Below are 26,427 nucleotides of genomic sequence, written 5' to 3'. Positions count from 1 at the left end.
AAGGTGAGGAAAAATATACACATTTCAGCAAACCACTAGACACAAACTGTTATGAGTCATTTTTCCCAATTGAGGATGTCCCGTATATCCCCAAAGGCAGGTTTCAGAAAAAGCAGTTCAACTTTGCAAACCAAGTAAACCCGCACGCACTGTATTGTGTAAACACCTACAGAATATTTTCATAGAAGTGCGCTTGTCTGCTGTAAACGCTGTGGACTCTAGGTGTGTGTGTTGTGTGTTCGGCTGCAGAATGCAGGCTACGTGTGTGTGCACTACATCTGCGTGTGGGGAGAACGCAGGCGGTGTTATTTAAAGAATGCACAGCGAGTTCACTGGGGAATCATTTTCCTTGACTGAGAGAGAAAGAGACCAGATTCTGACCCGGCCTTCACTTCTCCCCTCCCCCTCGCTTGCATCTCTCCGCTGGGAGTCTGTCTTTCAGCACGAGAGGAGGTCAAAGCAACCGCACTCTAAACACACGCTATGACCCCCTCCCGCGTCCGTTGAGCCGTCCCTGAGAGCCGTGGTGCTTCCCTAATTGGGATGATTAACATTGTTGTGATTGGAGACACGTTTTTAAACGGTTCCTCGCTGAGCCCGGGGAGAACGCTTGGGTTGTGAGCCAAAGCAAAGAGCACCGCTAGCCTCTCTCGCGCAGACAAAGAAAGGACATTCTCTTGTGCGGATAAACGAGCACCTCAACCTTCTGTGATCGCACAGACATGTGCCTCCGCTCTTACCTTGTGTTGGTGGGCAGGGCTGAGTTCAGGACACTCCTCATTGGTTGACTGCGACAGCATCCTGCGCTCCTGTGGGCCGAGGTGCTTGGTCTTGCACTGCCGCTTGCCCTTTGGCTTTTCAGGGTCACCATACCGGCGCAAACGAGATGGGAAGGTGCGGTCGGGGTCTGGAGAGGGTGAGGAGGATCCCAGTGACTTGCGGTGCTCCTTCAATCGCTGCCGTTTTTCCGAGAGGTGAGATGGAATTGAGGAGGAAAACTTCCGTATGGTATCGGCACAAAAGCCGTCAGAGAGAACAGGAACTGCTAGAGAGAAAGAGAGATTAAAAGCGTTGGCTAATATTACGCTCATGTTAAAATCGGAAAAGCTGAACATTTTTTGCTTGTTTCTGCGTTGATTGTAGTGGAGAATCCACTTAATTCTACAAAATGTAAAAAATTGGTAAAATGCATTAAAATTAGCTCAAAATGTTACAGTGGGAAGGAAAATAAAACAGAAAAAAAAATCAGTTGAAACCGTTTTTGTTTGTGCCGTTCCTGCACTGATTATGGTGAAAAAGCAACATAATTCTACAAAATGTGAAAATTTGGTAAAATGTATTAAAATTAGCGAAGAATCTTGCAGTAAAAACGAAAGGAAAAATTTAGCTGGATACAGATAATTGAAAGAAAAAACAAAATAATTAATACTTAATATCTGCACCAATTGTGGAGGAAAATCTATGTAATTCTAAAAAAAAAAAAAAAAAAAAAAAAAAAAAAAACAGTAAGTAAAAAAAAGAAATAGGTAAAATGCGTTAAAATTAGCTGAGAATAATAATACAGTAGAATAAAAAAATAAACAAAAAATATTTAATAAACATTCAAATGGTGGGAGAGAAAACAAATCTGAAAAGTAACATTTTTTGTACCTTTTCTGCATTGGTTGTGGTGGAAAGTCTAATGTAAGAATTATGTAATGTGTTCAAATTTGCTGAAAATATTACAGTAGAATGAAACAAATTCAGCTGACAAATGGACAAAATATTTAATGAACATTCAAAGGGTGGGAGATACAGAAAATGCAAATGTTACAGTGCAAACGTGTTGTCAAAATACTAAAATTCATAAAATAAATGTAAAGAATATTACAGAATTTTGTAGCCCCAGATTCTATACTAACAAACTTTTGAATTGTAAATTCCGCAATAACTAATTACGCAGAAAATATAACTGGAAGGAAACAACACAAAAATAAATAGCAAGAACACAAATTTGGGATTTACGGTTTGTGAGAAATTTCATCACGGGCAACACACATATCAAACCGACAGAAGCTTTCTTAAAGTCTCATTAGGTAAATCAGACTGACAGCAGTAGAATGAACAGCAGCAGGCTGACCGCCTTATGAGGGACGGACAAAGGACGAAAAGATTTACAAAAATTTATGCATCCTTTCCTTCGCCTGCTTTCTATTTTGCATCACGTGACCAGAGCTCAAGCAAAAGAGGCACGTTTAAGCGATAACATCAAGGACGGAAGGGAAAAGAGGGAAAACATGAAAGGAAGAGCAAGATAAGAGAGGGAAATCAAATGAAAAGGGAAGCAACAGCGAACAGAAAAGGAGAATCGACGGACAGACGTAAAGTGGAAGAATAGAGAGAGAAATGCAGCAGCGAGGGAAAGAGACGATGAAAGGGTGAGCGCAAGGCCGAGAGAGGGAGAGAGAAACCGAGCACGCTCCACATCTGTTCCATTATTCATCATATTCCCCATTCAGTCGCACACACACACACACAAAGCCAGCGAGAGCCCCACCACGCAGAGGAAATTTCTCTCATGCATGCAAGCAAGAACAGAGGACGCCAAAGACAGAAGACCACATAGCCAACAAAAACACGCACTACCAACTACCAAAACACCAATAAATATCAAAATATATCAGGCAGGCCAAGTATCAAATGATCAAATTTGGGCAATAACGAGATGTTTTGCTAACAAATGTTCTCACAGTCTTTTTAACAGATAAATATAAAAACAAGATAAGCGTTTATTTTAACAGTACATATACAAACTTTCCATTCATTTGTTACATTGTTTCAAATTTGGTAGAATTTTAGCAAACTTTGTTGAATTTTTGGTAATTGTGTGTCAAACTTTTAGTGCAACTTTAGTAAAATAAGAACAATAATTTGTATACAAAGTCTATAAGTTTTGTTTTCCAACTGATAAATTTAAGTAAATACTGCATACATTTTTACATTCACTAAGAAAAACACCTATCAGTTTTGTATCTTCACATTCTTGGTGAATTGAGTAATTATTCAAATAAACATTAGAAATTTTGTTCACAAACAATATTTCTCATTTGCAACCACAAAAACTATTGCAGCAATTTCACTCACCCTACTATCTAGATATTTCCCAACCGGAAAAAAAAAAAAAATCCCGAAAAATGACCACTACTACCAATACTCACAAACATGCAAAAAATTTACACAAGCAGTAAATTTGCAAATCGTATCCTCCTCACCACAAAATCAGATCCATCACACATCAGCGGCCTCTGCTGTGATTTGGTTTGGTAGATGAAGCTGGCAGATCTAATAGATCGACCCGAGACAAAAGCACCTTAGAGAACCTTCAATACACAGACCACCAACTGTGCAACTGTTCATATTTGGTGCGTGCGCATTTGCGCACAAGAACCCATCCTCATGGGCAAACTGTTCCAGCCTGCGTAAAGTGCTCCTCTCCTTCAACAGGCTAATTAAAGTCCTACCCCGAGAACCCTTGAGACCGGATTCACTGCACCTACACCACACACACACATACACACACATAAACGCACAGAAGTGTGCGTGCTCTGCAACCTAAGTGAATCACTCAATTAGCAAAAGGGGAGCAAAGACCTTAATGCCTTTAAAAATCAACAGAACAGAAGCAGTGCGCTAAAAACGCACACACACCCTGGGGCTTACAGCGGAGAGTCGTGCATCACTGGCATGCATGTCTTGTCTCTCACACCTCGTCATAGACAACACAAATTAGCCTGCTTGTGCGTACCAATTCCCTCGGCTGAAGAGCGAGAGTATGTGTGTGCGCGGTGGGAGACGGATTTTGATAGGGACATCTGGGGGATATTAGCCTCCCATTAGCACGCAACTGGGCACACACACACACAAAATAATGCATTAACTAGCAAACCATCTCTCAGCTTGAGTGAAACCAAGATGCATATGTATAGGACATATTACTCACACGCACAGAGTGAGGGATAGAATGAGATAAAGAGTCTCGTCTCTCCTCTTGCTGCTCTCTAATCCTCCTGACAGAACGCCAGCACAATATCCAGCAGCCAAGATACTGACGGGCAGCACACACACACACACACGTTGTTATTTGCACAGTTGTGGAATCTCATGGCTCATTACTCTGCGGCATGCGCTTTCTCTGCGATGCTTTTATACCAACAAGGAAGCGAGCGCCTGAGAGTGTGTGTGCGTGCGAGCGAGTGCGAGCCTGGCTTGTCAATCAACAAGAATCATTATTGCTATCCCAAAGCCGCAGACACAGGGCGACGTGCTCTGCTTTCCTCTAATCTGCCTCTCCCTACTGCCTCGCTCTCGTCTTTCACCTCAGTTCTCCTCTCAGCGCTCTGTATCCTCTTTTCATCTCTTTCACTCCTTCTCTTCTACCCTTTCCCTCTGCTCTCTAACAGCCGTTCGTTCCCTTTCTCTTTGTGTCTCATTTGTTCACGCTGCTTGTGTCTCCCTGCTCAGTTCTCTCCTTCTGGGTCCTTCTCTGACCTGCATAACTTAATGAGACTTAGTCTTAGCTTAGAGCACCATTTAATGATCTGCCAATCGAAGGAAACAGGGTGTAGTATGTAGGGTGTAGTATGCAGAATTTAGTATGTGAACAGATATATGTGAAAGGACATAGTTTGTATAGTATGAACATTTTATAGTTAGTAGGGTGTAGTGTACATCATGTAAATTGTAGTGTGTAGTATACTAGATGTGAGAAGGATGTATGCCATACCATTGTTTAAAGCATTCAGATGTAGGAGGTAGGGTGTAGTATGTTGACTATAGAATGTAGTTTGTAAAGTATAGAAAGGTAGGATGTAGTATATGTGTGTAGGATATAGACTGTAGTATATAGGGTACATCACATACTAAGTAGGGTGTGGTGTATACCTTGTAAAGTATAGTGTGTAGATTGTATGCCACAATATGTAGTTTTAAGGATACAGATTGTAATATGTATTGTGTAAAATACAGTATATAGTATGTATGACATATATAAGGTATAAGGCTGTAATCTATGTTGGATGTGAGGCCATAATATTTAGGGTGTAGGGAATAGTTTGCGGGAAACAGGGTGTAAAAGGTAGGGTGCAGAGCGTAGATTGTAGTTTATAGGGTGCAGGATGTAGTTTGTACCCTACAAAGAGAGATACTACAAAGACTGTATTGTGTAGAGTGCAATGCATAGGACGTAGAGAAGCAGTATGTAGGGCATATGTAGGGTATAGGGCATAAAGTGTAGTATGTAAGCCATCTGTAGGGCGTAGTATGTAGTTTGTGGTGAATAAGAAACAGCACTCTGTATCGGCATTCTTTACCTGAATGGTTTGTGGCTAAAAGAGGAAACTGTTTAGTCATGCAAATAAAACAGGATAACAGATGACAAAACCAATTTACACCATTGTCCCTTGCCATCTTAAGTTTGAGGTCCTCTTGACACAAATGTCCTGTAAAGATTTTCACAGACAGGCTTCTCTATTCTACCCAGAATGCTCTGCTCTCCACTTACAACTGTGCATTTAAATGAGACAAAATGAGGAGACGTACCTATGTCGGATTCTGGGTATTCCAGCTGGTCCTTAGTCCAGCCTTTCTCTACTTCTGCTTTCCTCTTCACCCCCTTCTCTTCAAATCCATTCGCTTTGACCTTTCGATCCACAGCAGAGACACCGTGGGCAACTCTCGGGAACTCTGAGGGGCAAGGGTCAAGCTTTTCCCTCCTGGCGGTTTGGAGTTGTGGAAGAGAGGCTTTGGATGTGGGAGACAAACCCATGTTGGGTGCCCCGAATTGTGGCCTGTCATGGTTGAGCTGCCCCTGTCTACCCCACAGTTCCTGGAGATTAGGGAGGTGGCGGGGCTTACTGAGCCGAAGACCCGTCAACTCAATACACACCTTCAGGTTCTTCACCTCCTGCTCGGAGGGCTGGAGCCACACGTCTGTGGAGAGAGATAGAAGCAATCCGTTTATACCTTGTATTAACATTCAGCTCGGATGATCCGATCTTAAGTGCTAAATCAGCTGGGACAATTTGCTGGATACACCTGGATTTACTATGCATCTCAAATCAGAAGGGTAGGTTCTGATTTTGTGACCGGTGTTGGGAAGGATACTTTGGAAATGCAATAGGTAAAAGATTACAAGTTACCCTATTTAAAATGTAATAAGTAGTGTAACCATTTCAATTACTTTATTAAAGTAATGTAACCGTTTGATTACTTTTCTACATTTCTATCAAATGTTTTTAAATGTTAATCATTTTAAAACATTTAAAGGGTTAACCTTAGAGTAGTAATCAACACTACTGTCAGACTTCAAAATCCTTCATCACTTGAATTAAGATGTTAATTTAATTTTAAAGCATAACCACCACAAAATCAGACTTTAACGCCTCTTTTTACATTGAAATCATTCTGAGGTTAAATACAGATTTAAAATCAGTTTACTAAGTTTGAAATGAAATCTTTGCATAGCTATGAACAGGAAACACTGGCATCTAACAATGCTTTGGAAAAAACTGTTAAAATAAAGCAAAATAAAGCATATACACAAACCCAAATAGGAAATAAAATGGTTATCAAATAAGCATGTGTCCTATTCTGTGTCGTAAACTCCTGAAACATTGGTGTCTCACATTTTAAAGCAGTAAATGGAATTTGGGAGAAAAAAAAAAAAAAAAATCTACATGCGTTAGAAAATATTCAGATGTAACCCCCTTTGTAATGAAAATTAAAATTTTCATAAGTAACTGTAATTCAATTACACATTTATTCTCAGTAACTGTAACAGATTACGGTTACATTTATTTTGTAATTAAATTATATAATTCATAGTTACATGTTACATTGCGTACTAAACTTTGCCCAAATTTCTTATTCTGGCATAATAAGTATGTGGTTATATGAATCATTAGCTGTTGCTTGACTGACACATTTAGGATGCATTAGGCTGTACGCTCATCTCTGAAAGTTCACAATGCATCCCCAGAATTGGATCGTAATGCATCTCCACAATGCACTGCATCCCATTTACAGCTGAATTTAGCAATGTTCACTTGTGTCAGTGCATAGTATAAACAAGGGGTTGCGCACTTAGAGCAGGAATTGTTTTCCAATTGTTAACAGAGTTGTTTCCTTCTAGAGCACAAACACCCACCAGTTTGATAGCTTTTAAATAAAAGTACAGAGCTGAACAGACACCCACGTTTTGCTGACAAAAACAAGCTTTCTGGGACAAGTTTAAGCGATGCGAGTTTATACAAAGGTTGTTTTGATGTCTGAAAACGCCCTTTAGACTGAGCACAAAGAGAGAGTAGGGCAGAGAACGCCCGGCACTTGTGTTTATTTGGACCATGTGACGGCAATAAACACAAATCAAGATGAATCGAAAAGGCCAGCGAAAGGATCAAAGCTGGAGCAAGCAGAGGAAAAGGGAAAAGAGCAGCGAGACAGTGAGACGTGTCAGGAGGTCGGCGATAAGATGAAAGACAGAGCAGACCATCCACTACTTGTAGCTGGCGGACAGAAGAGACGGAAAATGAGGACAGACATGCTGAAGGACATTGGAGAGACAGACAACCCTGATGTCTACCTGAAATCAGTCTCGCTCTCTTCGCCGCGATGCCATTATCGTCCTCTCCTCTCGTCCGTCTCTCTCCATCTCTTTCTTCTGCGGTGTGCACGCAATCAGGGTGGCCTTGGCTCTGTTCCAAACCCAATGCACGTTTTCTGCCCGTCGCCGTGCCAACAGACCCCTCCTCCTCTCCTTTCACGTCCCTCGCTCTCTTCTCCTCTGCTCGGCGGGACTGCGGGACATCGGCTGGTGGGCCGCACCGCTGGAGCACGGGAACTCTGTTGTTTGCACATGTCGGCGTCGCACCTGCGTAGCCACACAAACACAATTGTGTTAGTCTGACACATTGCGTCACCGGCTTGCAAAGAAAGACCTTTTTCCAAGTTCAAAAGAAGCACGACAAACCAGTAGAGGTCAAGAGTAGACGGAGAGAGATAGAAAGAAAAAGACTACAGAAAAACAACCCCATCCCCCCTACCCTGGACACTTGCGTGTTTGTGCTAACTACACCACACCCATCCCACACAGGGAGCTAGATGGCAAACAGGGATGCACTTGCTCGCTCGCTCTCTCTGCGAGCTTAAATTAGCCCGAAACATCCGTGCCAAGAGCGCAAGCGGCAACCCAGCCCGAGTCTCCTGTCCCTCCCCCTTCCTCCCTCTCCTCTGCTTTCTCCTGTTCTGTGTGTGGCAGTGAAAAGCGCTCCTTGAGAATGTCTCCCGGCAGCTAAGAGCAGCAGCGCAGATCAAAGACAGGCGCTAGGGGCTCACTCTCCATACCGCCCGCTTCTCTCTTTCACACTCACTCACACACACACACACACACACACACACACACTCGCACCATATATAGCATCACATACACGTTCTAAAATCATGCACTCACACATTACGCAGCTAGCGGAGACCTTATAAGTCACACATGAACCAAATCTATAAAATTTACCCAAAAATACACATTCCACAAAATTAATAAAAAATGGTGCGTAATCATGCATACAAAATGACTCGATTAATGCGCTCTCGATGCAGAACAGAACTACCTTTATACTGGCCTGGGTAAGAATGCAGCCCACCCTGCCCCGGGCTCTCACAGATACGCACAAAGCATGTGACTAACACCACATGCATCCCATAATTCATGGCAATGTGTGCACCATAGCAACTCTGAACCAAAACAGATCACCATGGTAACATCATTTGCGTCACCCAGAGAGAGTTAATGTGGCCATTCTGAGAGAGCGAGAGAGAGAGATGTTGAAGGACAGACGGGGCATAAAAATCAAGAGAGGAACGAAGGACATGAAACATCCTGAAAGGACGCACAAAGTCAAATAAACAATTACTTAAACTGTATTGATTTTTAAATAGAATCTTATTCGAAAAATTAAAACTACAGTAGAAGGTTTTCTGTTGCATTTTTCACCTTCAAAGCTTCACAGGAACTGCCGGTCTGCCGAGCGCACTCTGTTTATGTAATCCAGAGCGCTGTTAATTGTCCGTGTGGCTGACACACATGCGAGCGTTCACATGCGCGCACACACACACACACACACTCTCTGACCCATATGCACAGGAAACGCCTCGCCTCTGTGAAAGCCACCAGGGAGAGCGAGGTCACATAGCAGCAAAGTGTTGATTTGGAAATCTGATGGCATTAGGCCATTACCAAAGCTCAAGTGGAAAAAACAAGAGCCAAAACAGCAGAGAGAGAGAGAGCGAGAGAGAGACGGAGAGAGAGTCGGAGCATGTGCATGTTTATGTGAGCGCTTCCTGTTTGAGGGTGGCGGTGGCGGAAGCCATGTTTACCACGTCGTTTCCGCTGGTTTAACGCTGTAGCATGGAGCGCCACAGCACAAGGGACCGTCCCTAGTGACAAGGGGAGGAAATGTAAGGGGTTTGGGGACGAGGGGTGAAGAACGAGCAAGCGCCTGTGAATCTGGGATGGATACTGAAGATCGCAAGAGATTGGAAGAAGGGAGAGCGGATGAGCGAAATGCATGAAAAAAGGCAGCCTGCGAGCAAGACGAAAGTTAGAGACATTTCACAAAAGACAGAGTGTGAAACAAAGATAGCCAGAAAAGAGAAAGAAAATAAAAGGGAGCGCAGGAGCGGGAGAGGGATTGCGCTTTTGTGTGTGTGTGTGTGCGAGCATCTTACCGTTGTGCTGCTCGGTGTGATCGGAGAGGGCCGAAAGGACTGCGGAGGGCCTGGAGCTTGGCTGGCTTCGTTCCCAGTCTCCCGCTCCGTGCAGGCTCTCTGCCAGCTCCCTCTCTCTCTCCCGCTCTCTCCCCAGTCCGGGAGCTGTAGACGACACACACCCCTCCTTTTCCTTCAGCTCCAGCTCCGAGAAACGCATCATTGCACGCTACACAGACACACACACACACACAGCACAATCGTGAAACCAGATCCAGTGTTACGAGCACCAGCTGTAAAGCCTGTCTCTCGTGTGCTCCAGTACAACAAAAATAGAGGGAAAATACAGAATAAAACTTCATAAAATAAATCTGCAGTGAGAGTAGAACAGGAGCTAAAGCGCATTAGAGTAAATGCAGCAAATGCATATCAATAACTTATAACAAAAGCTAACTGATATAGGTGAAATCAGGGGATTCATTTTACTCATATTTGACCATGCAATTTTCAGGGCCCCTCAGAAAGGGGGAAAAGGAAGGAAATAAAGTCTAACTTCACAACCGCCTGTGGGCGCAAAACCAAGTGTTACTCATTTCAACTGATTAGTAATTTAAAAATAAAATGAACTGACCTCCCAAAACGCAGCTGGTTGACTTAAATTACTGTCCTCTTGTGATAATCCTTCCATCTAAGCAATCAGAATGGGGCTCAATGTCTTTTTCAATGATTTGAATTGAATATTTACACAAAGTTAACACATCTGCAAACAAACATTATCTTACCCTCAAACACAAAAATATGGGGAAATTCATGATATAGTTGAGAATGCTAAGGCTTGTTTAAATGATAGAAACTTCAATGTATGATATGTGGAAATGTGTAGAACATACTGGGCTTATTAAAAAAGAACTTTCCAAAATGTGTGGGCTATCTGAAATTAGGGCATTGTCTTCCATCAGCCTCTCCCTTGCTCTCCCTCCGCTGCGCGACTATGTGTGTGTGCACTAATGACTCTGCCAGTCGGCGAGTGCTCTGCTCGCTGCTGCTGGTAAGAACTGTAATCTTCCCCATCAGGAAAGAATGGGCCGGATTTCACTTAAGCTGGGAGGGCTGCCACCACGCACATGGCTAGTGGGGGCCTAACGGTGTGCATGTGTAAAGAGAGGAACGGAGTGCAAGATGGAAGCATGTAGGAAAGGGTGTGCGATTATGTTTTGGTATGCCCAGCATACACCAGTCTCTAGGGCTCACCTGCAGGTTAACAGTTGCCTGCAGCATTATGTGCTAGCAAGGCCACGGCATGCAATCGCACACACAAACACTCAGCAGCTAAGCTTCTGCACGACTGGGCAAAGCAGCCACAGATGGCACTTTGTGTTAACCCTTTCAGTCGTCGACTGAACCACACACTCAAGTGTGTGTGCTCTTGTACAAACACCCAAGTTCTCTCATGCTAACTGTAGAACTTCTGCCATTAAAGCCTGTTTGACAGATTCACAGCAGGGGCCCAAAAACTGCTAGAAAGAGAGAGCAGGAGAGGAAGTGTGGTTTACGAAGATCTGTAATTAGCAAGGCGTTCAATATAACAGAGTGTGGAAGTTAGATGCGAGTGCCCGTTCAAGGCTGGAACTAAGGTCATTTAGCTATTTTTAAAGAGAAGCTGTAAATCTCAGGATGGCTGGGAACTTTACCTAAATCAATGACACCTACTGGTACATGAAGAGTTGACCAGGGAACAAAAAATATATGAGGTGTTCTTACATTATAGCACTCTTACATGACCTTACGGGATCTGAATGCTTCTCAAACTGAAAGTGTGACAATGACATGTGACATGCTCCAAAACTGCACAAACTTCCCTATTCATCCCAATCGACATACAAGAATTGCAGAACTCACCTGCAAGGCTCGCTGTTCCCGGCTCAGTTTGCTGGAGTCTGCATACAGCTCAGTGGTGACGCACTTGAAGCGGTCGCCAACATAGCCTGAGGAGTTGGCTATTCTCTTGGCCAAGCTGGATTTCTTGCTTTTTGACAAGCCATGTCCTTCCTCCTCATCCTCATGGGACTCTGCATCTTCTGGTACATCCTTGCCCAGTTCCGCATATTGTCTATTAGCGTGGTGCCGATCAACTTTGAATTCAGCACCATCAGCTCGAGCCCTTTCGCCAGAGGTTCTGGCACAGCGCAGTGTCTGCTCTTCCAACATGTCAGGTAGTGGGCTATGCTCAGAGGAGCTTTCCTCACTCTGGCTGTGCATAGGAGAGTCAGACTGCTTCTTTGGCCGAGGCGGACTGCATACCTCTGCCCGCCGCTCTGAATCAGTTGGCCGGGATACGGCAGCCTGGCCGGAGCGCAAAATCTGCATGAGCTCTGGCTCTTTCCCCTCAGAATTACTGCCACTCTCATTCCCCATCCCTGTCCCACTGCCGACTGGCTTAGCTGGCTCTTGGCATTTGGCATCGACGGCACTATGTTTGTCTGGCTCTGGACTGCCATCTGTGTCATCTTGGACCAGGTCGATACAGACAATCTCCTCTTTATTCACTATGTGAGGCTTGCTCTGATACTTTAAGCCTAAAACTTCTTGCCTCTCAAACTCCCTATCAGATTTGTAGCCTGGGTTTGTGTCAGTGATGCTTTGGCGCTTGTACGGAGCCTCATCGTGATGCCAAGGCTTGTCCAGGGGTCTGTGCCTCAGTTCCAGACGCTCAGTGACTTTGTGGTCCATGGGCAGGTGGGAAGACATTAGTGGATGGACCATCTCTTGTGAGTCATGGTAGGTCAGATATTCTCCATGACTGGGTGGGATTCCATATGGGATGCCGGGTTTGGGTGGTAAACGTGCTGAATACAGACTGTTAGTGCTAAGTAGAACTGGATGAGGGTAAACTGGCCCTTTTCCTGACAACTGCAAGTGGGAAAGGGAAAGACTCTCGGGTACTGGGTATGAGAGATATCTGTTAGAATATGCTAAGCTGGGAGGAAGATAAGTTTCACCCTGAGGCATGTAGAGGTGGCTTGGAGCATGTCCATTCTCCAAATGTGATTGCTGAGGCTTAAAGCCAATTTCAGGGGTTTCAGGTTTTTTGAGTGTCTTTGAGGGCTTTGTAGCTGTTGGGGTCTTTTCTGGTGGGGTGGGAACCGACTTTGGCCATTCTCCATTAATCTTGGGAGAAGGTGAGACAGATGATGGCCGAGATGCTGTAGTCATGACAGTAGGGGCAGAACTTGGGATCGAGCCATTGTTTTCAATTCTGGGACAAGAGGAACTTCTTGACTGTGGCATTACATGTTCAAGATTCTTATTCTTGATGATGCTGGAGCCTTTGTTTTGACTTGCCTCAGAGCTGATTGTCTGGGTAGGACTTGGCACCACCCAGGAAGATGGTAAAGTGCTAATTATCTCAGGCCTTTCTGGAGTTTTAGAAGAAGTGCTTACTGTGGAGGATGATGGAGAAAGAGTTTCTTTTAAAAGTTCCCTGTTTGGGGGAAGTCCATATCGGGCAGTAGGGGAATAGCCAAGCTTGGCTAAGGCCTCTAATTTTGGGGGATACCCATTGGTAGGTCCTTCAAAGTCCATGATTTTGGCAGACAGGTCTAAAGGCTTGTCTGCTGGGTCTTTGGTAATAGGCCCCTGTTGAGGTGGTTTCTCAGAAGAGGTCTTAACAGGTGAGCTGCTGCTCTTTCTTTCATTCCCAATACCTTTGTTGGACTCCATGGTTGCCTCTTTGGCTTTAGGCTTCTGGCTAGTAGGCCGAATTGGAGAGCGAAGCTCTTTGGACATGCTGCTAATGTAGACAGGGCGAGCAACCGATGGTGACGATGACGAGGATGAGGAAGGACTTCTGTACAGAGGCTTTTGGAAATCCATAGTGCTATCCACAAGCGGTGGGGGAGGGGGTGGTGGTGCTGCAGGCGGCTGAGAGTGGCGTGGTGTAGGGCGGGGCGGCTGCATTACAAGTGAAGGACATGAGTCTACTGAGACTATGGAACTGGAGCTGCTGCTAACACCAACGCTGCTACTGTTGCTAACATTACTGCTAGTGCTGCTTGTGTTTTTGCTGGATGGGGTCCGCATGGACTTGTTGCTGGCACTATTTCCACTGCTGCTGTGCTGCCTATCACTGGGTGACTGGTGGTGGGGTTGGGTCTGCTGATGATGCTGCCCAAATGCTGAGGGCTCATGGTGAATCCTTGGACCAATACTCTGTATCGTTTTGTCCTGGTGGTGCATCATAGGTGACAGTGCAGTAGGGGCAACAGTCGCAGTGGGGATCCTGAGAGGAGGAGCAAGGGGCGAAGATATAGGTGCAGGGGGATAGGGGGGCATGTAAAACAAGCGCTCTGTACCAGCTGCACTGCCTCCTGCTCCAGCACATAAAGACTGGTAGGCCAAATGCTGGGGAAGGTAAGGTGGTGGTTGTGACAAGATTGATGCTTTATACATGTTCAAAGTAGTGTATTTACTGGAGTCTAAGAAGGAGTACATTCCAGCTTCATGGTAGGGATTCATCCAAGGAACCCGCAGATAGCTGCTACCACCATTGAGACTCAATTCTGGGGGTTTATCTGCTGGTATGACCCGTCTGTCCAACCCTAAAGCATCTGCACCAGACCCAGGCACAACCAGCGGCTTTTGAATCCCAGGAGGGGAACTTTTATAAAGTCCAACGTAACTGTTTGCGGTCTTTCTGCTGTCGAGAGAAATATCTTGTTTGTAGAGCAAGTCAGGGATCCTGTCACCAACATAGCCCTTTTCAGTCGGCAGGGTCCGAATTCCTGGTGGATAAACCATCCCTCCGTGAACATGGAGGCTCTCCCGCATCAGGCTGGCCCGATCGATGCCAAGTGCACTGAGAGGGTTCATTCTGCAGGTTGTACTCGCATCCACCTGGGACAAAAGAGCAGAGAGTGGTAAGGGTGGGGGGAGAAGGAGTGCAGAAGACAACAAACAAAGAGCAATAAGATTCAGACAACGAACAGAGAAGTGAACAAAAGGCCAATACAGATTAACAGCAGGTTCAATCCATCCAATCTTTATCGCCCTTCACTAAATAAGAGGGCAGATTTATCACTGAAATAAGAGACAGCATGTGATAAGAACCACAAAAATGAATCACAGCACATGACAGACACCACAAGTGGTCATTTTATATAAACATCAGACTTTCTTATTAAAAGGTCAGAGAGAAAAGCATCTCACTTTCTAATCGCATACTGATTCATACAAAGTAATCTGATGATTTCCCCACCACCTTAAAAAAACTCATAGGAAATTACAAGGACATCACAACACATTGCACTAGTCAAGGTCAGAACAGGCGAATGCAGAAAACGTTTTAAAATGTTAGCTGCAGCGAGATTATAGTGCGGGAAATGCAGCAGCCTTGATGTATGCTTTCCGGGCAGTCTGGCAGACAGCACAGATCGGTCTTCCCATAATACCTGAGAGCGACCTGGGAGTCAAATTATGCCAGTCCTGGCTTGTGCATTCTGAGAGAATGCATCTGTCAACAATGGAAAATTCTAATGCAAGAAAACAGGTGATTACGCTCTTTGCAAGCATGACAGGTTGATATATTACAATGTGGGAGGGGATAGTTTGAAGTCTGTCTCTCTATGAAAAAAAGAAATGACACAAAGCTGTTCTCACACATGACTAACTAAAAGAGAATATCTATTGTTTACATGCATGAGTATGTATTAAAATAAATGCTTACCATGCTTTGAATGAGGACTCTATTTCTCTGTTAGTTCTCAACAGATTCCCTGGTCTTCACCATCCCATAAGGATAATTTTCTGTTGGAGAAAAAAACAAACAAAGATCTTATACATCATGCAGCTCTTAAGGCAGTATATTTACCACATTCTATTATTTATTCATATACCATTTTCAGATCAAGGGAAAACACAATGAACCACAGTGAAAATTAACCTTGATCACTGAGCAGAGAAATTGACATGAAGAGAGAGAGAGAAAAAATAAGAAACGACCTCTTCATGAGGCCTTGGCCTGCTTTTCCACATCCACATGCCTTCGTCTCCACGAACGGTCACCAGGCCACGTGCCTTGTTATCTCAGGGCAATTGCTCTGATAAGGAATCCCTCTGTGTTCTGTACTCATAAAGACCAACGCAAAGGGGTGGGGGTCATCATTACAGCGGAGAAAGCAGCAATCAAAAGCCGCCCCCTCCCCCTAAAATACTGCCGCTCCAGCCCCATGGCTTGGCAAGACATTACAGCAGAGCTTTGTTGAGTAGGCAGGCTGCGCCTCTGTTATTGATGGCTCTACAGACCCCAGATTTCAATAACGCAGACCCAGAGCTTATCTAGAGACATGGCCACAGTCGCTGCTATTGAAGGAGTGAGACAGTTTGCCCTCTGTCATCAATCAAACCAACCTACACACATACACACACACACACAGATGTGCATGCATCACTTCCATAGCAACCTGTGCTGCACAACACCTTTAATGCACAAGCAAAATGTATTAATACAATTACAATCACTAAAAGCAGTTGCATTTATGCAAAACAGTAAAAGATGCATTGCTATTCAGGCTAAGCACATGCACGTGAGTAGCCCTCTTGAACTTGAATTATTGTTCTATAACTACACCAGCATTAAGCCGCCATTAAACTTAATAAACGTAAATTCTGCCCCTGTTCCCGGAGCGTGTGCCTCCCTTCCCCCATGCTCCTCTGCTCGCAAAACCTAATCCGACCCTGCCGTGGGGAGCGCAGCAGAAACCCACTCGCCTTGGCCATTCAGTCACGTTCTCTGCGCTCTCATTTTCCGTCCCCTCTGTGACCTGCTCTTTCATTGCGCCAGCGGGGGCGAGGACATTATGCGTTTGAGGGGCGCTTCGGCAAGAGGGGTACTCACCCCCCACGGAGTAAAGAAACCTCCGCTCTCAAAGACATCAATCACAAGCCAAGCTCGCCGGGCGCTTTGTCTGCCATTTAATGCAGGTGAGCCAACACTGAATCGAGCTGCTTGGGCTGTTTTAACTTTGTTTCTAATCACCTTGACTTTCAAACTAAACAGACTATACAAAGGTTAAAATTTGCTACGTATTTTATGTTCTTTAGCTCCACCATTATTAAATGCTTGCAGCAGAAACGGAGTTGGTTTGTTGCGCGCTGCGCTGCTCAAGAAAAAAATGCTGTAATTTTGCAGCGCGTAAAGTTCGTCTCACTTCAAACCTAATAGAGCGTGCAGGTAAATGCGCAAAATTATAAAGCAAATAAAAGTACCCACATATATACATACACATTCAAATGATGATATATATAGCCAAAAAGCAAAAATAATTAATTACTAACAAAAGAAAATAACGTTTAAAAATATGCACATTAACAAAGAAAGATATTTCTATCCTTGAATTTGCCATTTGGTATACAAGAATAAAAAAAAGACCAAAACAAATATAGGCCTAATGCATAATGTAAAAATAATTATTTTCAATGCCTATAACCAAAGACGTTGCGTGACAGTGTGGCACGGATAAGCCAAAGGCACTACCAGGCGTGAAAGCCGTTGCATCAGGTCGGTGTTGTTGATAGAAGAACACGAGGTGATGTTATAATGTGTGCGGAGCATGAAAGCGTGTTAAATGTTTAGCTCCTGAGGTGTGAGTTTTTGTAGTAAGGCCTCAAGTGCAGAGAAAGGAAGGCCGCTGAGATCTCCACCTAGGAGCCCCAGAGGCCCAGCCATCAGCTCTCTAACTGTGGCAGATCGCCAAGTCTATCGTCCGCCGCACCGACACTCTCTACTACTCTTAAAGTGGCAGTAAAATGTTTTATAATATCCGTAAGCAGGAGACAAAAACAAAGCCGAATGAAGGGGGAAAACAAGGATAAAAGCTTTTCAAGACATGTAGGGCCTATAGCCTACTAAAATGCACTGCATGCCTCCGTAACTTATGAAAAGGTATGTAATACAGCCCTTATGTGAAGATGATATGTTCATTAAAGCGCTTCATTTCAAAGAGAACTGCTTTGCTGTGGAAGGTATGGGCTTATCTTTATTACCTTAAGCGCAAAGCGTCCAATGTCTAACTGAAAATGAACGTGTCATAGGCTGCAAGGTGCTCCGGGTGAAATATCCTTCCACATTACTGACACTTGTAGCTACATAAATTATCCTAGATTATCACATATTAGCGAAGGTCAAACCCAGACGTGGTATGTGATCCATTTGACACTTTCTGTGGTAATTATAAATAAAGCAGAATATATATATATATATATATATATATATATATATATATATATATATATATATATTTTTTTTTTTTTTTTTTATTACTCTAAACTCCGAGCGAAAATGCACTTCTGCAGCAGTTTACTTTTAGAAAACATATAGGCCTAGAAGGAAAAAAAAAAAAAGTTTTAAGTAGAAAATACTTTTATAAAGACTTCCACCGCAACGTCATTTATGCAGCATCTCAAATTACTGTTGCGTTTAAACATTTTTGATGTCCATTGTTGCTCATTTCATACACTGCATATTATGCATCTTAGAACTGTCTTAAATGCACACATTTAAATAGCCTAATATTTTCACGCTTGACCTGACTACAAATTTCCACACAGTAGGCTAAATATTGATATATTGAATGTGCGGGTTAGCCTAATGTTATTTAACTTTCAGTTTATAAAGTCTAGGTCTGGGAGAAATATTCATTTCATAATATTTATATGTAAAATGATTGATTGATAAGTTGCAAAACAATTAAGGCATGGTAAATCGTTTCTAGGACAGTATAAAAGGATAATGGAACATAATTGCCCGTTATTATAGGCTAAACACAAATTTTCGAGAAAAGAAAAAAAATCTTTAGAAATCTATAGTTTGTCAAACAAACAAAAAATGTTATTTGTATCTTTTAGTCAAAGAGTCAGTCAACATGCATGTTTCGCATCCCTATAGCCTACAACACAAGACAAAACTTTTCATTTTTCTATACGCACATGCATTGGCTGGCCCATTATATATTTGTATAAAAAAGAGAAAAACAAAAGATTCCACGGGCAGGGCTCGGATATTTAAGACGCAACATGTACAAAAGTGATTATTTGCCTGCAGACATTCAGCTGCGAGAAGCGATACGAATTGCTGCGAGCCCCACGCGCTGGCAGCGCACACATTCCGCGTGCGGCCCCCGCAGCCATTGCTTTCTCTCGTTCACCTCTCCGTCTGCCGCGTGAGCGCTCTGCGCTGCTCTGAAATGGTGGGTTGCGTGCGTGTTCTCTAGAGACTACAGCGCTGGCTCTAGCCAACCCTCTCTCTCTCTCTCTTTTCTCTTCTTGCTTGCGAATACAAATCAATACGGATTGGGTTCTCTGAGACTTGCTATTCGGAACTGGTTCCGTTTTTAAACCCAATTGACGTTCGGTTCCGTTCGGTTCTTGAACTTGCATCCTTCCGCCGATGTAGATCGAACCCTGCACTTTAATGGTGTTTATTGCTCTAATATTCAGCGGCACCAGAACCTCACTGCTGAATTTACAGTGCGAAACGTTATACGATTCACGATCGAAGGACTTTTCACAACCTGTTCTCCGAACGAATTACTCTGAGCCGGATCATTTTGGTGAGTCAAATGCACTTGTGATTCAGTTGAACTGAATTAATCTGGGTCAGTTATTCAGTCATGTTCCAACTTCCATTTGAAATTAACCAATAAATGTGTTCACAAGGCTCATGAGATGACATGATGTGAAAAAAAAAAAAAATTCTCCAAGCATTTAAATAGTCCTAAAAGAACCTTTCATGAAGAGTTAAGGACGCAAAACAGGCACATTTCTTACGATTCCCGTACCCTTTTTAATTCCAGACACCCTAACTGGCTGTTTTTAGCTCGTGCACAAGATAATGAGCAGATTATGTCCCCACTTCACTCACTAATATATATCTTGCTATATCAGACGTGTTAGGTGACACATTTTGTTCTGTTATTAAAAGAGACCACATGTGAATGCAGATAAAATATTTAAACGTCTAATATGGATAGCTAAATGTGTGGATGAAACCATAAAGGATTTCATATATCTTTTATTATTTCTGAAGCATTACCTCTTCAGGGTGTGTGGTTCTGTTTTAATTGAGAGCGGCTTTATCATGTCTATGTATGATGACTTTGCAGCTCATTGCGTGCTGTTAATCGTTTAACTAATATAGCCTACCATTCTCCACCATAATAAGGAGAGACACCGACTAATAGCTGTTTATTAAAGCACCAGTAGGTTACTTGGTTTGCTATGGGAAAAAACATCCTTGTGGAAGTTGCGCTTCTCCTTTTCGGGTCTAAGTAGAACCTAAAGACTGGCATTTTCAAACCACGTCTTTGCATTATCTCCAATACAGTGAATTTGTATCAAAAATCCCATCTTTTAATGTGTGAGAAAAAAAGAAATGCAGCGCGAAGAAAAGAAAACAATGTATCCATGGGTAGGCGTCGCTCCGGGAGCGCGCAGCGATCCGTGCACGCTGGGGCTCCTGCTGCGGCACAAAAGCTCGGCGAAAAGAAGAGAAGAGCTCTCCCGTTTCAGCGCGCCGTCCCGCGGGACCACTCGGACCGAGAAGAGACTTCAATCAAACCGTGACGTCTCCAGCGGGAGCCAAACTCCGAAATCCGATCCGCGCGCATCTCTCCACGCTGGCGAATAAAGCCAAACGGACTGCCAAGACAAAAGCAAACTCTGGCAATACGATTTAGTAAAAAAATATATATATATTTTTTTTCTGTCTGCTCGCGGGTGCTTAGGTGTTAAACAAAATATTTAGCCCAAATGTTTGCAAATTGTTTTTTTTTAATGAGATTAATTGATTTGTTTTGACAGATGTGCTCCAGATTCATATCTGAAACGCAAACTAATATTCTAACCAATAGCAAAAGTTGTTATAAATACACAATATATATTATAAAGCGTCTAAAATAAACAGAAAATACGCCTTTTGTCCCAAAGAACTTTACTTTTCTTTTTTATGTTTTTTTTTTTACCGTAATAGCCTACACCTCGAGGCCAGAGCACATTTCAACCACATATTTAAACGGATTAAAATATTAATACTTCATATAGCGTCGTAATATATAAATCGCCACACAAAATAACCAGCAAAAAAATCTGCTAAAATAGCCCATTGACCGCAGTGGGCTGGCCTCTGATGTTCTGTCTCCGTAACCACTAATGCAGCCAAACTCTGTGGCTCATTTTGATTTCCGCCAGATTCATGGCCAATCACTTAAAATATTCTGTGAACTGTGGCACCGGTTTAACTCAGGCCATGACTTGTCGGTCTAAATTCCACCCGCGGGTATAGAGCATTACAATACGGGGCAGACATGTCACACTTTCTCTCTTGCAAATCTGACGCTGACATCGGAATATAGGCTGGTCTGTCTCCAGCAGACAGGCTCCGTGGGTGAGGAGACCATGCAGGCGTGAGATCACACTGAGCTGACGGACTATAAATAAACAAACCCGGAGAGCTGGGGGTCCCGGCAGGACGAGTCGGGGGAGTGGACGAAATAAACGGTGGAAAACAACCGGTATTCGTGCCAGTTCACAAACACTGTAATCTTTAATTGCATCAACAAAACAGAGATTAAGAACAAAAATAAATGCATGCGTAGAAATATAGTGCGGGTCTAAAAAGTCTAAAAAGTGGGGATCATTTAAGACAAAAAAACTGAACCGCTACGGAAGCTTCGATTATGTTGTTTTGAACAGATTGGAACAAATAATGAGCAGATTGTCGGCTTTTATATAACATTAAATCTGTCATTAGTTCCACTCTATAAAGTTTGCAATGTTTGATTTGCTACAAAGTATAAAAAGTCTTATTCAGTTGAATGCTTCAGTGTAGTGTGTGTGTGTGTGTGTGTGTCTACACAATCATAAGGTTCCAACTACAAGCAAAAAGGGTTTCGTGATTTCATATTTTTCACATTTAAGGGCAACAAAGGGCTTCTCACTGTCTAGTTCTTCAGAAGAACATCTAGGCCTGCACGAAATAACCCAAAAAGTTATAGCCTACATTGATCTAAAGAGCCTATGAATATAATATCAAGCACTCTTTTAATCTACAAAGATTCAATGGGCCAATTGAAAAACTTCTACAGCCAAATGGGTCTTATTGGGAATCCATAACAAGAGCTGTTGTGGAATAATTTAAGAACACGTTAAGAGTGCAGCATACGCGTCAGATTGAAATGCACTTTGTGATTGAGTCAGTCTAAAACACTGGATGCCAAAAAAAATCTGCGGTAGCCGTTTAGGCAAGCCTGTGAAAATATGGATGGATCCGGGGCTTTCTTTCCACCAGGATTCATACTGATACGCTCTGACATGTTTGATTAATAGCGTCCACAGCGCTTTAATTACGCAGAATAGCACATCGCAAGCATTTAGAAACGAGACTCCTGTGAAAAATTAACCCAGGCCAGTAACTAAGGGCCTAAGTTTGCCTCAGCAAAACCAACAACAACGTATCTTCACTTTAGCGAAACAATTTTATTTCTGTTTTGTCTAAACTCCTTACAAATACGAATTTAACATCTTTTTATCAAGGGTGATTTAACCAACACTCATAGATAAACCTGGGATTAGGGGTCTTATTCAAGGCACAGTGATAATGGTTCATTGATCAGCCCTTGTGGGAATTCAACCTACAAACTTTCGGATACCATCACAGCTCCTTAACAGCTTTGATGCAACCCGGAGGTTTTCCAACAAAGCAAGCATCAGGGTGAGACAACCCAGCAATGTCTGTAATTAGAAAATCGCACGACAGTCTGCGTGACATACTGAGTCAAATATTTGAAGTGGAGAAAAAAATAGCATCAGTACGGATCTCAATGTCCAAACGGCCGCGCCTGTCGAGGACAAAGAGGTTTCTCAAACTTCAAAGCTCTATGATAGATTACACACAACACTGTCAGTGTCTTCACTTAGTAGGAACCGGCCAAGTCCTTTCCTCCAGTCCCGGACAAAACCCGACAGCGAATAACTTTGAGCGCAAGAAGGTCGCGAAGTGTCTCGGCAACATTCGTGTCTATTAACAAAAGAAGGACTTACAGCGTCTCCACAAAGCGGTCATACTGAGGACTACCTCGCTTCAATGTCAAGCACAGGCTCCACAAGAAACATTTCATTCATTTTAAATGAATTCATAAGATTCTTCTGTCCATAAGGTTTCCTTTCAGTCCTCTTAAAGCTCACTGGAAAAAAAAAAGAAAAGAAATGGAGGTGACCTCCAAACGTGTATATATACATACTTGTTTGGAGGTCACATCCAGTTCTTGTTTTCTAGGAGCTTTTCAAGATACCGAAAGGGATAATTTATTGCAATTTTCATAAGGTTAGCAACCGTCATATAAAAGGGCGAGGCTCGCGAAATCAATAGCTTGCGCGGTGTATCCCGATCGGAAAAAGAAAGTCCACGCGCCACCGCGAGCGCGCGCTGCAGTCTTATTATTACTCAACACGAAAAAAAATTAACACACGTGAATTTCACAGAAACCAACAGTTCCACAAATCTACGATTTGATTTCGCTATGAATGCAGTTAAAAAGGTTAGCTACTAAAAAGGAAAGTCCCGTAATATGGGAAACGGTTCGTTAGCGCGTGAAGACAGTCTTCGGACTGACAGAAAAACTAGATTGCTTTTCATTTTATAAATCTATACAATGTCTGATATTCATATACAAACACAAACCACCAGCAAGAAATGTCAACAACATCGCCCGAGCGCGACACCAGTCAGCCCAGAGACAAAATGTTGAAAACTTATCAGCAAACACAAGTTTTACACCGAATAATGTCAAAACAAAGTTCGTGGTTTAAAATAGCTTTAGGTGTCAAAAACAAACCCCTCTTTAGCTTTGCCAAAGGTCCGCACGAAACTGATCGGACTCATTTGCCTACACTGGACAATATAACGGAACAAACATAAGCAGATAAGACATGGAAAACATCAATAATAAACCCTAAAACGTTCTTACCTGAATGTAGTGATGCTTGTTGTTCATCTAGTCTGACGGAAAGTATGGGGTTTCCTCTTTAAATGCAAGTTTTCACTCTTTTAGTTTTTAAGTTAAAACAAAAGAGGATCAGATGCTCCTACTGAAAGCTGCATTACTGTGTAGCCTATATATAACTCAGGTAAATCTATTAACCTTAGTTTTTTCTGTGTTTTCAAAGGAAGTCCTTCAGAAGTTCAGAGTATCTCCGGACTTGCCGAATACGAATATCCACTCCTGGAAAAACTGTGAACACGAATATACATCCATATACATCCATGCAAAAGCAGTCGAACGTAATTCCTTTGAGTCACAAGAGGAGTTGCTTCGACACGAATCGCGTGAATGCACAGGTGGCGAAAAATCCCCGGGGCTCTGGTTGAACTGAACTCAGTCTGCTATATGACGCCTCGCAGCGCCATGTTGGGCTCGGGTGAGATAACGAGCGATCGAGAGCCACGCCGCGAGAACGGCAGCAGTGTGTTTGCTCGTGTGTGCACGGGCCGGTCCTCACAGGCACATTTACGGACCACTGGCCAACAAAACCGCCACACGAACTCCCCTCTCTCTCTTTAATCTAACGGACCGATCACGGAAAATTTTCCGTCTTTTTGTCCCGGTTCCGATACGCGATATCCCTGGCGCGCTGAGTGCTTTGCGCGACTGCTGCTTGTGTGTGCGTCTCTCCGTAAGCGCGTGCAGCGGGGAATGAAAGCTGAGCGCAAGACGCCTGTCTCTCTCTCCCTCCCTCGCTCGCTCTCGCTCTCTCTCTCTCTCTCTCTCTTACCCAGAAGGCCAGTCGGGGGAACAACCGCAATTACCATAAACCCAGTAGGCTGCGCTCCCTCTGTACGACTCGATGCGCCAGTGTAGAATACAGCGAGAGGGGGGTTTTTTGCACAGCGTACGCGCTCCGTAAACAAAATTAATCGGCAGTGCCGCTGAGAGGCTTCTGGAAAACCACAAAATGGCTTATATTATAAAGAGAGAAGGAGGTGGTAGGTGGATTTATAGGGTGTTTTAAACCTTATAGATGGCTTATATAGATATAAATGTGACTTTTTTTTAAGCAGAACAAATTTGTATTTAAAATTTTCAATATAAGATTGATCAAGCATTAAAATCATATCCAACAGAACGCTTTAAACCGTAAACCCTCGTTCACTTTTTTGAGCACATGAAGACATACTCCAAATCAAATGGATGCAGTTCTTTACTTTTTGGATAGCAGGTATAATTGTGGTTGTACTTTTGTTGTCAAAAAGTCCAAATAAATATCATTAATTAGTTACTGGAATGTGATCAGAAATGCACTTGCATAAAAAAGTTTTTAAAAAAAGACAGACTTCGCTGGGGCCTAGAAATATGAAGCTGAAGCCAAAGTTTTATTTAAAACGACTCTGTCATGTACAATTTTAGGCATTAATGGTGCTAATGTCATGGATAAACTTTATTAAAATGTTTAATGAAAGTTTTCACAATAGTGCAACATTGTTTAAAGATGAAAAAATAAGAAAATTTTTGTAAACCTTACTCGATCGTTCAATAACTATTCATCCGATTCAACAACTGCAACTGAAATGATTAGCCTAATAATCAAAGTTCCGCAAGTTCCCAGAACCTATATTTGAATGTTTGAAACATTCCATTTTTACAGCATTTAGAACGTTTTAGAACATTAATATGTTAACTAGGCTGACGTATATTACATTTAAATAAGAACTAGTTTAAGTAGAACATTCGTAAATATGACTGATGTTTGTGGCCGCTCTGCGCGAGAAGCTCAGGATAATCGCGCGAGCTGCGTGTGTAACAGGATTGCTCGGGGCTTTGACGGAGGATGTACTGGCCACCGCCTGACGGGCAAACCCTTCCCCCACACTCAAGCATCATCCCCGGGGGAGGCGACCTGGAGGTCACAGCGCTGGGGAACGCGCTTAAAGAGCTCGGGAACGTTCTCAGAGTCCTATATTCACAGGCGAACGATTGGTGTTTGAACAAAACTCGGGAATGGAGACGCAGTGTAATGTAGAGGTCTAGTATAAATTGTAAAAACAGACTTTAATTTATGCATAACATTATAACATAATCCAAAATGAACAGATTCATCAATTCTGTATCTAGAGAGATGACATAATCCAGAAATGTTCATGCATTTTAAAATCATTTTAAGTTTTATGATTTTGTCTAACTACGTTGGTGTTTTTATCAAATAAAATAAAAGTTCAGATATACCGTGGCGTGTTTTGGATGACCATTTTGAATTCTTACTTTAGAAAATCTAAATAAAGTACGTTAATAAGTCTTATTGATCTGGGTCTCTCAAATCTAAATATTGTAGTATGAAATCCTGTCCAACTAATATCCAACTAGAATTAACCAGTAGCAAATGAGACCCAAATTCAATCAAAACAGACTGTATTTGAAGACGATAAAATGTATAATTGTAAAGAGATAATAAAAGACAACGATAATGTTATCTACTGATAAGAAAGAGACAGTGCGTCTTTGAGAGCAACGCTCAAATATATGAGAATGTATATGAATATATTGAGTTGATGTTTTCAGAGACTGGGTTGGACATACATAGGCTATTTAAATTAAATCTCCTAAAATGAATCCCAAAATAAACAGGCCATTAGGCCTAATTTAA

General features: G+C 42.8%; 1 protein-coding gene across 2 annotated transcripts in view; it reads right to left on the bottom strand.

Annotated features, from left to right (window-relative positions):
• LOC306867835 (BCL-6 corepressor-like) overlaps positions 1-24,457 on the bottom strand; it is a 44,169-nt gene extending 19,712 nt beyond the window's left edge. The window contains exons 1-8 of one of the 2 annotated variants that reach the window (XM_079413744.1): positions 23,757-24,457; positions 15,461-15,540; positions 11,638-14,631; positions 10,370-10,426; positions 9,760-9,967; positions 7,619-7,906; positions 5,578-5,967; positions 741-1,045 (exon numbers count right to left, since the gene is read on the bottom strand). In XM_079413744.1, the coding sequence (XP_079269870.1) occupies positions 741-1,045; positions 5,578-5,967; positions 7,619-7,906; positions 9,760-9,967; positions 10,370-10,426; positions 11,638-14,631; positions 15,461-15,463 (4,245 nt within the window). In that variant the 5' untranslated portion in view covers positions 15,464-15,540; positions 23,757-24,457. The remainder of the gene's footprint in view (positions 1-740; positions 1,046-5,577; positions 5,968-7,618; positions 7,907-9,759; positions 9,968-10,369; positions 10,427-11,637; positions 14,632-15,460; positions 15,541-23,756) is intronic. The other variant, XM_079413745.1, reaches the window with a different exon arrangement.
• Between the last annotated feature and the right edge of the window lie 1,970 nt (positions 24,458-26,427).

Source organism: Barbus barbus, assembly GCF_936440315.1.
Source record: "Barbus barbus genome assembly, chromosome: 49".
Taxonomy (NCBI): Eukaryota; Metazoa; Chordata; class Actinopteri; order Cypriniformes; family Cyprinidae; genus Barbus; species Barbus barbus.
This window is presented reverse-complemented; position numbering and strand designations above follow the sequence as displayed.